This window comes from Pimephales promelas, chromosome 9, assembly GCF_988280905.1.
Source record: "Pimephales promelas chromosome 9, fPimPro1.hap1.1, whole genome shotgun sequence".
Lineage (NCBI taxonomy): Eukaryota > Metazoa > Chordata > Actinopteri > Cypriniformes > Leuciscidae > Pimephales > Pimephales promelas.
The window spans coordinates 18,194,729-18,209,100 of NC_142777.1; the positions used below are offsets into that span (position 1 = coordinate 18,194,729).

At 36.7% G+C, this 14,372-nt stretch overlaps 1 protein-coding gene across 2 annotated transcripts in view; it reads left to right on the top strand.

Annotated features, from left to right (window-relative positions):
- Nucleotides 1–6,786: 6,786 nt before the first annotated feature.
- The window catches only part of glra1 (glycine receptor, alpha 1), a 59,223-nt gene continuing 51,637 nt past the window's right edge, over nucleotides 6,787–14,372 (top strand). For both annotated transcript variants that reach the window (XM_039680377.2, XM_039680378.2), the window contains exon 1: nucleotides 6,787–7,616. In XM_039680377.2, coding sequence (XP_039536311.1) covers nucleotides 7,570–7,616 — 47 coding nt within the window. In that variant the 5' untranslated portion in view covers nucleotides 6,787–7,569. The remainder of the gene's footprint in view (nucleotides 7,617–14,372) is intronic.

The window sequence follows — 14,372 nt, forward strand, 5'->3', positions numbered from 1 at the left end:
ACCTTTTCAAAAGGTCCTTTTGTCTATTTTAGGTGCTAATATGTACATTTCAGGTGCTAATATGCACATTTTAGGTGTTAATATGTACATTTTAGGTGTTAATGTACATTTTAGGTGCTAATAAGTACATTTTAGGTGCTAATATGTGCATTTTAGGTGCTAATATGTACATTTGTACTAATATGTACATTTTTTGTGTTAATATGTACATTTCAGGAGCTAATATGTCTATTTTAGGTCCTATTATGTACATTTTAGGTGTTAATATGTACATTTTAGGTGCTAATATGTACCACTAAGGTACCAATATGCAGCCTTTGGGTACAAAAGTGTACCTTTTGAAAAGATAGTGACGGCTTTTGTACCTTTTTTTCTGAGAGTGTATGTATATAATCGGTAACACTTTACAATAAGGTTCATTAGTTAACATTAGTTAACTACATTAGTTAACATGTACACTATGTGAACAATACTTCTTCAGCATTTATTAATCTTAGTTAATATTAATTCCAACATTTACTAATACGTTATTAAAATCAACGGTTGTATTAGTTAACATTAGTTAATATGGACTGTGAACTCATGAACGCACAATGAACAGCTGTATTTGTATTAACTAACATTAACAAAGATTAATAAACACTGTAACTAATGCATTGCTCATCATTAGTTCATGTTAGTTAATGCATTTACTAATGTTAACTAATGAACCTTATTGTAAAGTGTTACCATTTAAACTTTCTACTAATCAGTAAGCGTTCAACAATGATGTCACTGACAGGAAAATAGTTAATGTAGCTCCATTCTTAGAATAGAAAATAACTGAATATCACTGGGCCCTGATGACATCAGATAGTCCCCCATAGATAGTGGGCCCCTGCATCAGATTTTTAGATTCCCAGTGATCACCCCAAGCAGTCGTATTCAGAGGTCTTTGCAACCTCAAAACACGCATCTCTTGTATTATTTTTGAAATAGGACAGTGCCCATTTCAAGGGCAGTCAATGCTGGGGACATAACACGCTGTGGCAGTAAAGCACCAACCCTGCGATTTATCAAGGAGATTGCAAAATGTGGTTCCTGTGCGAATATGAACAAATGTGGCTTTTAATGTGATTGCCGGAGGCGGCTGTGCCATCAGTCAAGGTTAAGGCTGGTTGCGGTCAGAGACTGGTTTCATAGCCGTCTTAAGTATGCAACAACGTACATGTGGATGCTTTGAAAAGGCACCTGTTAAAATTAATGAGCCAGCTCTCCTCCCTTTATATGCATGAGATACTTCTGAAGACATGATGGCACCGCTGCAACGGATTACAAGACGCACGCTCTCGCCTCCAAAACAAGATGTGGTAATTTACTCTGGCAAGTTGGTGGAGGCATTCATAAGCCACTCGGTTAACACATAAACGAATTTGTCAGAACAGACAAATAATCTCGCATCGGCTTCTGCTGATTTGTCACATGGCGTCAGCGACACGCGCTCCCTCTGATCATTTTGAGCCTGGATGAGAACCAGAGGATGTGCTCTTTCACTCCAGAGACAGGTGGATTTATCATCCCCATAACAAATGCTAGACACATCTTTCCCCTAAAACTGAAGCCAGATGGAGGGAGGATTCATAACTGGCAAATTGTCTCGGCTGCAGGGTGTTCCTTTAAAAGGGAAATTTGGCAACGGTGCCGCAGAGAGGGCAGAAAAAAAAATCGCTGACAGTTCCCTGAATTGGCATGTGTGACCTGTTAGCATTGGCTCTCCAGTGTGTCCTTGCTCCTGGATGCACGATCTCGGGCACAGGTGTGCCCATTCAGCATGAATGATCAACGTTATATGCCATCCTGCTGTATACAGAGATGGAGTGTGTTTCCCAGTTGCTAAAATGGGTCTGTGTTTTAATATGACCATGGATAGAAAGCGAGGGAACCTCAGTCACGCTTGAGCAAAATTACATCTCCGTTTCCCCAATGAGTAGCTTTTTCCGGATCATTTTTTTTTAATGGATATAAATAGGTAGGTCAGTCTGATCACAGCTGTAAAGAATAGTGCACCTCCAAAGGTCACATAACTCTCCTCACATTATTTACCAGTTCATTTATCAGCTGTAAATGCCTTGCAGAAGATGTTTTATTGTGCATTTCTATTGCTGCTGAACCACATGTATAGAGATGATTACCAGCAAGCTGTTTCATCAAGAGAGAGATAATAAGAGTATGCTACATTGAACTTATGAGTTTGTGCAGTGCAGCCTTTGTGTTTCCTACTGAAAAAAGCTCCTCGTTTATGATGAAGCATTCAACATATTTTCAATTCGTGGCCTTTCCAGGGGAAACACATCCTTGATTACACTATGAATATCATCCTTGTCTGCTTCATAAAACCAAATTGGGCCGTGTAGGCTATGGACCATCATAAGTAATTTTGATTAAGTTAGTGATACGCCTGCTATAAAAGCCCACTTTTCATTTAGGTAGAGGGGTGGACTAAGAGCTTGTGGAAATGCCTGAACAATAATCACAAGACCGCATCCTAACTAGTTCAACAATAGTGGAGTTTAGGTTTAACCCTTTAAAAATATAAAGACTTCATAATAATTTACTGCAGCTAAATACCAGTTTGTTGCCAGAAACTTTTCCTTTGCCAGCAAAAGCCTAAAATTCACAGAAACAAATCAGAAGCGAATCAACACAAATCAAATAATATGATTTCAAGATGAATTACAGCGTGATATGAGCCGACTTTCAATTATCGAGCAGCAAGTTTTTGTCCTGTTTGAAGACATTTTTTACTAAACAAGATGTTTAGTGCAAGTTTAATGCCTACTAAAACTGTGCATTTTATGACAATGAATAATTGAGATTTGACTAATATCAGTTTAATGTTTACTGACTTGTATGTTTACTGACAGTTTAATGTTCACAACTTAGTACTTAACAGTAGGCCTACACTTTTTATGGTTATTATATATGTATATATATATATATGAAGAGTTCAGATGCAAAAGCCTCTAAATGCCATTTGAAATTTTCTTCTAAAATGACAATTTTTATCAAGCTTGTATATTTAAGTTCAGTAATTTCACTTAAATGACAATTAATAGGTAATCTTCATTGCCATTTAAGTGAAATTACTGAACTTAAATATGCAACCTTGATAAAAATGATCATTTTAGAAGAAAATTTGAAATGGCACTTAGAGGCTTTTGCATCTGAACTCTTCATATATATATATATATATATATATATATATATATATATATATATATATATATATATTGCATTCATTTTGAGCGTAGTGAGGTGTAGTTATTGTATGAATCCCTTCTATTTGTCCTCTCTTTGTTGTTATCCAATAAATAATTTTGTGTCATTTGTGTTATACTGTGTGAAGTATTTTTTAACAATTTTTTTACTATTACTATTTTTACTATTTTTTAACTACATTTTGGTGCCTTTTACCTTAGAAAGTGGAGAGTGACTGTGGAGAGCATTTGAAACTGAATACGGATGCGGACGTGGCAGTAGTGATTTTGAAACTGTTTATCAAACTGACTAAACGACTTTATTGCAAACCTTACAGCCAATCAGAATCGAGTGTTCAGACAGACCATGGTGTACTTTTAAAAAGTTTAAAAGGGTATTTATTTTTCTAACAATAAAACCATTATATGCGGTAACTTTCAAAGATAGAGGTTAAAGGTACAGTACAGAAATTTAATTTCAAGTACATGAAATAATTTCATACTGTATGCCTGCCCAGTTACATTACATAAGAGAGACATTAAAAGCAAATGTGCGGTGTTGGGGTACTCCATGGCCCGTGGATCGGGAAATACTGAGATGATTCAGTCAGCTCATTCACCTCCCGCTGATGGAGATGTGAGATGTGTCTGTGCCTGAACAATAAATGGCGGTGCTTTGTTGCATAGCACCATTGAAAATCGACATCCGTCACACTGAAACCAACTTGATCAAATTAGGAGCATTTTCTTATTAGAGAATAATTAGATATGTTAATTTAATTCCTTAGATTTTAGACAATACATTTGCATTTCTTCTTCACTGATATCCGACTACTGTGTTATATAATTTGTCAAGAAAAAAAAGTGCAAGAATCTGTTATTTTATCATATATATAGTGATCTGGCTCTCCAGTATCTACAACACAGACATGCGAATATAAATAAATGTTTTATAGCTGTGTTTTCTTCGATTAGTCCTGTCATTCCATCGGCTTGTTCAGCGTAATGCTTGTGTTTGCAGTTTTTTTTTTGAATGGTAAATAACTTTTTAATCTTAAACTTCAAAGATTTGAATAAACTATATTCAAAGCAGTCAGAAGAGCCGTTATTCAATTCTGTGTTCTGGCCCACTTACAACAACGGCAGTGCAGGGGAACACTGCAGAACGGGCGAATCTACCCCACAGTCTCAGCTGCTGAGTTGTAATCACTTCTTTCTGTTCTGTTTGTGTTGTCACGGATAACAAAATTGAACTGAATTTCTTGGCTCTTTATTCATCATGAAATATTAGAGCTGTCAAGGTGTAATAGAGTTTGACAGAGATGTACAGAGCATCAGAGTCACTGTTCTGTAAAAAACAAATACAGGTGGTACAACTGTAATTGATCACAGATTCAAACTGATTTAGTGGACACTTAAACAGGTAAATGCAATAATAGGCCTATATCAGGTTTGAGATATAACAATGGCTTATTTAATAAATATTCAATATTTAATCTTATTCCATTCTTATGTTTGTATCTCATCCAATGGTAGGAAGACTTGAACAATACATGGATGCTGACTGTATTGCACTGTTTATTCGAAACATATGTTTGTTATGATTACGTCATGTTTTTTTTTTTTTTTTTTTTTTTTTTACACTTGCGGCTTTGCACTGGCAAACATTTTGCTTGTTATTATGCCTGTAGTGAAGTGACATTGAGCGGGAAAGACCTATGAAACCCAACTGCAGTAAACTTCACTCCTGATGTGTGTTTCAAGAATGATGAAGGGGCGGCCGGGGTTAGTTGTCACATGGGATATTTCTCAGTTTGTATACGGTTTTGACTCACAAGTCAAATTACACCAATGTGTGTTTTCTCTAGCAACGGGTTTGTGATTTATTTACAATTGCCAAGTTCGAAACAATTTCAAATTAGAACATTTTTTTTTAATCTGTGCCTAAATTTAGCCTAAATCATACTGATTTTTAGCTTTAGCTGTTAAGTTAACAAATGAACAATAACACAATTAGCTTACATTCAGAAAATACACTCCCCTAAAGGATTATTAGGAACAGGTGTTTGATGCACTTTCGCCTTCAGAACTGTCTTAATTCTACGTGGCATTGGTTCAACAAGGTGCTGAAAGCATTCTTTAGGAATGTTGATAGGATAGTATCTTGCAGTTGATGGAGATTTGCGGGATGCACATCCAGGACACGAGGCTCCCGTTCCACCACATCCCAAAGATGCTCTATTGGGTTGAGAACTGGTGACTGTGGGGGCCATTTTAGTGCAGTGAACTCATTGTCATGTTCAAGAAACCAATTTGAAATGATTTGAGCTTTGTGAAATGGTGCATTGTCCTGCTGGAATTATCCATCAGAGGATGGGTACATGGTGGCCATAAAGGGATGGACATGGTCAGAAACAATGCTCAGGTAGGCTGTGGCATTTAAACGATGCCCAATTGGCACTAAGAGGTCTAAAGTGTGCCAAGAAAACATCCCCCACACCATTACACCACCACCAGCAGCCTGCACAGTGGTAATAAGGCATGATGGATCCATGTTCTCATTGTTTACGCCAAATTCTGACTCTACCATCTGAACGTCTCAACAGAAATCAAGACTCATCAGACCACGGAACATTTTTCCAGTCTTAAACTGTCCAAATAATAATCCTTCAGGTGAGTGTAGTACGGTGACACTTTATTTCGATAGTCCACTTTAGACATTCTATTAACTATAAGTAAGTTTGAAGCTGCATATCAACTGTCAATTGAGGATTAGTAGACTTTCTGCTTAATATTATTTGCTAACACTTTATTTTGTTGGTCCCCGAACAGATATTCTACTGACTATAAGTAACTTGGCAACTAAAAGTCAAATTATTCTTCTAACTCTAACCAGAACCTAACAGTGTATACTGACAGTCTACTACAGTACTCTAATGAGAGTTATTAACTTATATTGTCTGACAATATGGCTTACACAATGTGAATTTACGATATTCTTTTTATAACAATGGTTATAAGCAATGAATGATGATGTTAATAATGATGTAAAAGTATTGCTTGTTCATTTTTAGATGGCTATGCCTGGAAAACACTGTACAGGTTTGGAACAACTTGAGGGTGAGTAAATGATGACAGAATCACATATGGCGGGTGAGCTTAGCTATCTCTTTAACTGAAGTCAATGTTAACAAATTAAAACCTATTGCAAAGTGTTGCCTTTTATGACAAAGTAGCAATTGTAAAAAAAATTATTTTCGGGTACAGTAGGCTATCTCCTTGAAAATCTAATAAACACAGTTATCAAAGCTGGCTAGTCAGAAATGCCCCAGTGGCTTAAACGGAGTTAGGCGCAGCTCTCTGCCATACAATGTCCTTTTGTAACATGTTTCTGAAAACTGTTCCATAAATAAAAAAAATAAATTGGCCCAAAACAGCGTATAGCCCTCGAAGTCCAACATATGGCAATAAATGCCCATCTCCAATCCGTGGAGGAGGCATTTGTCTAGAGTGCCATTCAGACCAATGACAGCAGCATGTGGGCGTGTGTTGAGAGAGTGTGAGGTGCTTTTTGAGTTTAGTAAATGACTGCAGCAAGAAATACTGTGGGGCTGGGGGGCTTGTGAGCGATGGAACAAACCCTGTGTGCTGAAATATCAGCGTTTGGGCTTTTCTGACGAGGATTCAAGAAAAACATTGCAAGAAAAAATTAACAGCGTCTCTTAACTGGACCAGACAATGGAAGTAGCTTCATGCAGCACTGACAATTCACCCCAGGGAAACAAGTACGTACTAAATCAGACTACCTCAGCCAGAGGTAGCAAAAACTAACGTGTGGCTCGAAAGCGACACATTTCTTCACTGGGATGCATGCGAAAAGAAGCGCGGAGGAAAAGAGCAGACGCGTATGTATATTTTCCCAATGACTTTGATGGCATTCCAGCACTGTGAGGTGATTTAGTGTGTAGTTTCGTTTGTTTAAAATGTTTGCGATGGAGCGCCTTTAGATATCCTCGGCGACTACGCATCTAATGCTGCCATGGATCGTCCGGAATGAACATCTGAATTTTTCTCATCGAGTTTTTTCCAAAGCGCTGCTTCCACCTGAAATTCCGCAACCCGTATGAAACAGGAGCTCCTCCGCTTCACCTAACGTTACACAGCCGCTGTCGGGAAAATGATCAGCTCGTCTGTATGCTCTTGAGATTTGTTTGGCCTTTCTGGGAATCTGAAACAAGCAAAGGACGAATTGTGCGCCTCAGAAGTGAGAGAAGAAAGGAATTGTATGGTGCTCTGAGCTGTGACTACATCTACTCATCTCCAACCTGACACAATGTTCGCACTCGGGATTTATTTGTGGGAAACTATTGTATTTTTCAGGTAGGCTACGTATCACGCTGTTTTGATGCGAGAGTGCTTTTTACTCAAACCGGCTATTTTGTTGTTTTTTCGAGGTTTACTTTTGCTGAGAATTTTGTATCCTATTTATATAAAAAAAAAAATAGAAAAAAAAAATCGTCGTAGCAATATTGAGTCGTTGGCTTGTTAGTTCATCTGTTGTAATCTCATGTCTGCTAATTAAAAAATAAATAAATAAAGTCATAATTCAGTGTCATTTAGTCATCCAAGTCAGAAATGGCAATGATTAATTTTCAACCAGGCTAAATAGCGAACACTAGTGGTCACTCGATGAACATAAAGTTATCAACAGGCACATGAAGGCAACAAACTGCATAAAATAATTCAGTGTGGGGTTTATTTAACACATTTCGAGAGAGTTATATATATATATATATATATATATATATATATATATATATATATATATATATATATAATTACACACACACATAGGCTATTAGCGGGGTCATAATCCCTAAAGCTAATAATTCTCAGACTAGGGACATATCATGGCAAATGTGTTGTGATTGACAATTTAATTGCATCCATCCATCCATCCATCCATCCATCCATCCATCCATCCATCCATCCATCCATCTCCAGTTGTTAGTGCAGTTCTATGACAAAATATAGGCCTATAAAAAAACTTACACCACCCTTATGCCGCAATGTTTATGAACATATGAACAACTGAACATATGTTCAGTTTACGGTTTAATTTTTTTAAAAAAATGAATTTTTATTTTTTACAGACGCAGTCTATTTCAAGTTCTATGTTAAATCTCCACGTTATCCTATCATAACACTGATTATCTCAAACGTATGAATCCTCTATTACAATATCATGAACGTATTCTGGTGGTTTGCAGTAAATTATTTTGCATTCTATGGGCAGTGTTTAGTTAATGAACTAGAATCAGGATATTGCAGTCTCAGCTCTTGCTGCTGAACTTTTGCAGAGGCTGTTAATTGATATCTTTCTTCTAGTTTCAGCCTACACTCCAACCTCGTTTCACATGCAGACTTATTACTAAACATTGATCCCTCTATCAGTGCTAATGCCACTGACGAATACAAATTGTACACAAATATAATTTGCTCTATGAATTGCATCTCTCTAATTGATTTCCATATTAGCTCGCACATTTTCCAAGCAAGGATTGTCACGTGAGAGACTGCTGTGTACATGTCACTGGAGAAGCAGAGGCATAGCTATTAAAATACATGTGTAAAACAGTTAAGATGTTATGTCATCAAACCATCACAATGAAATATGCAGTGAATGCTGTGTTAAGCCAATCCAATTATTGCAGCTGTGTGCATGTAGTGTGTCTACACTGTAAAGGTGATGGTAACATCTAAATCAACAGAAACATTGTTTATTACGACTGAATAAACAGTTAAGCCCAACGTAAAGCAACATAGAATCAAAAACTTAAAATTTGACAAGATATTGGACCGTGTGATAATACAAGAGTCTAAAATAACTTAAGAAACAATTGACAAAATAAACTTTTTGTTTTGGGTTAAATAACTTTATTTCCGCATTACGTTGTGTTGTTACTCATCAAAGATGTACTGCATGTCATCAAAACTCATTAACATAAACGTTTTGTAGGATTTGTTCAAGAAAGAATCAGAAAAAAAAAATCAACTGAAACAAAGCAAGGACTTATTTTTGTAGCGCTGTGTCAATGACAGTGTCCCTCTGTTCCATCAACCCAATTTCCCCCCCCCTTTTTTTTTTTTTTTTTTTTTTTAACAATGCATGTCCCTATTTCTGTTAAAATGCTGTTTGGCTCAATGATTAAAACTATGAAACAAAATGCACTTGCCTCAAGGGTTAATATCTACTAATATAGATTAGAATCAGAGTTTAGTTTCGGTCTCTCTGGTAATTGTAAATGCACTGGTAGTGACTGCAGCGGATACATATAATTATGCTCTCAATTTTGTGCTCTACTGTAGAGCTTTTCAAATCTAATTTCTCCTCTCAAAGTGGAGGGAAATGAGGGGAAGGACAGCTTGTCCAATATCTAAAGAAAAAAGCTATCATTGTAACCAATAATTTTAGGAAGGATCATTCCTAACTCCTAATGCATCATTAATAGAGCCAGACCGATATATCGGCAGACCGATATTATCGGCCGATATTAGGCATTTTCCAAATTATCGTATCGGCAGTTATAATGGCCGATAAATGAATATTTCAAAAATAAAATAAAAACAGACGAAACACGCTAGAACCATGTCATGAGCGTTGGATTTGTATGGTTTGTCCACCAGAGGGCACTCTACACAGTCCCTGTTGGCAACACTCGTTGAGTTGGTCACGAGACATACATTGCTTGAATAACAATTAAAAGAACATCCCCATCAGTTCTCTCAACTCAAATAAGCATGGCAAAATTTGTGACTATCAGTTTGTGACTGTCCAGTTTAAAAAAATAAATAAATAAATAAAATATCGGCCGATATATCGGATTTTAAAACCCAAAAATATTTGTATCGGTATCGGCCTTCAAAATCATTTATCGGTCGGGCTCTAATCATTAATAATCCACCAGAGGTTATTATTTATTGAGGTCTGTGCTAAAATGAAGATTTGGGGTTAATTCGAACATGTTCTCCTCTATCCTTCAGTAACCGCATTGACAAATTGAGAGCAGCTTGAAGAAATGCCATCTTGGTGCCAGAGAGCCCTTTGATTTCTTGAGTGTTACAAGATCAATAAGGATTGTGTTCATCAGTGGTCCTAAGAACATAATGAGCTACACTTAGGGCTAATGATTGGATCCTCACATTAAAGTATGCAGGTCTCGGGGTTGTTTGCATATATTTTCTGGCAGGAGGCTCTGGTTTGGTTCCTGCTGCATCAGCAGAAGGATCAGGCCCTCTCCTCTGCCATGACCAACATCGATCAAGGTTCATTTGTTCAGTGCTGCTGCCTTGATCAGTGAAACCATTAATTACTAAAGATGCAGTTTAAAGGTAGGGAAGGCAGTTTCGGAGAGGCTAGCAATCGCTAACTAGCTTTAAAATCACGAGATCCCAAAGCGTCTCCAAAGCCACGCCTCCTTCAAAACACAGGAATGAACACTGCAAAGTATGCAAAGCGTCACCTCATGTCTCAAAGCACATCAAATTTCAATAATAATCAATGTAAACAACTTAGAGCTCTAATTTGTACCAGGTGACTGCTGCAGATTTATTTCAGCGTTGATAGCGATGTCAGAGAAACGCATACATTTGAGCCTGACAAAACGCAGTTGTGTGGACGGGGCCTGAGGACGTCAACCGCTCTGAGTAGAACGTCACGACACGTGTTGCCATCGTGTTGCCACAGTTATGACATGAACGCAGCATGGAGGAACTGTAAATGGCGACTGCTGTTTGTTTTTGCCGCTCGGCGACTCTGCATAGCCTCACGAAACACTCGAATGACGTGTGATGTTTGAGGTTTGGAAATATACACACTGATAGGCAGGTAGGACAGGAGTGCATTGATTGGACGAATATTTTTCTGTCCTGAGACTTCCACAGAAGATATATGTATATGTTTTTAAATATTTAAGACCACTTGTATTATTGATTGCTTTCAGGATGTGAAGAGAATTTCAACCAGTATAACAAAAAGTGTTTATGATTTTGCATACCCTACTTTTAAAACCCACATTACGTTGGCAGCTTACTCCATCTTTTGTCAGCTACTGGTTACAATGAGGTGGATATGAACCAGGGAACCAAAACTAATAGAGACTGTATCCTCAGATTTCACACTGTCACCAAGATTTTGTCGATGGTGTGTTCATGTAAAGAGCCTCACAGAGAATAGCTCTGGAAGAGACTCAATAATCTGGCATGCCATGACTAATCCCATTATGCTTGCATTGCAAAATTTTACATTAAACACAAATGAATGTGTTTCTCACAATGGGATGATTCACACACACACACTCTCTCTCTCTCTCTCACACACACACACACACACACACACACACACACTATAAACAGTATATAATTAATTCCTGGGATTCTGTAATATTTCAGATTTCAATCCCTTTGACTTTTTAATGTGGTGGTTCACCAAAATGAAAAACAAAAGCTTTTCACAATATGTTGGTATTTCCATTATAATGAATAAAAATAATTATTGTATTTAAATAATTTTTATTATAAGGCATTATATCTATCTTACACTAAGCATTTTGCCATGTCCCTAAGGCACTTCACTGAATTTGTACTTATTTAACATATATTTAACAATGTGCATAGTGTCTATAACTTTTGGCAATAGTGTAAGTATTTGTGTTATTTTCTTGTGAAAAAAAAAACCCTATTTAATAATAATAAATAAATAAATAAACGATTATAAAGTCATGTTCCTCAGTCTCAACCCCGTCATGCCAACCATTCTCTGCCCATAGTAATTTAGACTCAATGACATCATTCAGGTCTCTTTAACAGTGGCGCAGAAGATAGTAAGTAGTTTCTTCATATTTATTCATATTTGAGGCGTATTAGTCAGGGAGGGTACTGTCAAGCTTAACAACATAAAATTAAGATGGAAAATTATTATTTCTCAATTTTATTTAATGACATAAGTAAATACAATGTACTTATTTCATTGCTGCCAATTTATGATCTACTTAAATTTTTTGGATCAACTTTATTGTTAGGGGCAATTCGGTGTCACTGAATATGTCCCTAGTGTCCCTACTAAATTCTGTGCCCTTGACACACACACACACACACACTCACACGTTGTGTTTTCATGTTTTATGGGGACTTCCCTTGGAAATAAGTATTTCTATACTGTACAAATTGTATCTTCTCTCCCCTTACACTAACCCTACCCCTAAACCTACCCATCACAGAAAACTGTCTGCGTTTGTACATTTTCAAAAAAAGACATCAGTTAGAATGATTGATAAGCTGTTTTCTCAGTGGGACTAAAAAATGTTCCCTCAAGGACAAGGATTTTGGATATTGCCGTCTTTGTGGGGATATTTTGTCCTCATAATTTAGGGTTCACCAAGCCACACACACACACTCAACTAAGATGCATTTATTTCATCATAAATACAGTTATATTGTGAATTGTTACATCTTATATTTTGGTTTTCTAGTTTTATCAATCATTGATGGTGAAGCAGATTTTTCAGCATCATTACTCCAGTCTTCAATGTCACATGATCCTTCAGAAATCATTGTAATATGATTATTTGACGCTCAAGAAACATTTATTATTTTCATCAGTGTTGAAAACAGTTGTGCTAGCCATCCAATTATAATTTCCTGGAAACCATTAGGCTTTACCTTTTTTTGAAGAAAAGAAAGTTTAAAAGAATAGCACTTATTTAAAATAGAAATCTTTTGCAATGTAGAAGTCTTTTTCTACACCTGTATCTATACAGTTGAGCTTTTATATCTTTACTGACACTTTTTTCCCTCATGCTGTTCATTTTGAACCATTCAGCGTGTTAAAATGAAAGAGTTTAATTAAACGTAATAGTCTTTTGTTGAGGTGTTCTTAAGACCGATCACTGCCTTTCCCAGAATATTCTGTATGACGTATATTCTCATTTAAATGCCATACACTTCTCCAATTCAATAGTTGCCCAACACTAGTAAATGTTAATGAGCAGAAAGAATAATGATGTGCAGAATGGAAAAAGCCTGACTATTGCTTGTTTCGAAAATAAAAAGAATAAGTGATGACGCAGAAAGTCAATGGACATGAGAGAATAATGGATATGCTGCCGAAACAGTTAGACGGGATTCAGTGGCTGGTTAAGAAAATAGAGCAATTCCCTTCAAAGAAAGACCCATGAAATTGGCAAGAACAGGACCATGTCTCAAGGACGTAGGTGAAATCAATATACCACAGGCTCTTTAATGATTATTATCCTCCATTTTTTTCAGACACACTGATGCCCCTGTATGAAAAAAATGGTTCATTGTTCCTGCGAGTTTCAGTAATCATGTATGTGGGAGGACTTGAATAAGTCAATAGATATTAAAGTCCATCATGTATAGCACGGAGACTTGGCAATTAAATGCAGGGCAGATAAAGAGCCCTTTGGAAGCAGTTAAAATGTGACTAATCAGCACTAAAAGTGGTTTTAGGCTTAAAATCCCATGGGATAAGTTACCTTGTGACTCACAGGCCAGTTAGTGACCTGACTTTTATTGTAAATCAAGTTGGCGGGTTACACTGACTGAGGTTTCAAAGGGATAGACATGCACCCTGTTATCCCTTTTTAAGCTCTAATGGCTTTCAGTGCTAATGAAGACGCAGATACTTGTGTATGACGAGGTCTCAATCCATTTCCATGTTCATTTATCTTTTTCATGGATTCTCTTTTGCTCTAAAGTGATTAAGCTTCCGCTCTGGAGATTTAAACCCGAAGCTTGTCAATTGTTTAATATCACTTTTTGAAAATGACAGCATAGGATGTCAGAGATATAGACCTCATTCACAGCAGCGCCATCTTTGTAACGAGAATGAAAGCGAGGCCGTGAGGGATAGACATGCATGTCCAAACACAAACGTGTTTTTGAATTGTTCTGCTGACGAAACACTGCAAACATATCTTTCCAGGAAATTTCGGTAGACAAAAAAAAAAAAAAAAAAATACTCAGTGCAATGTGAGCTTTGGAAAATTATGTGATCTATTAGTTTTATACAGTTTTATACATGTCATAGCGCTTATGACTCACAATTATTACAAT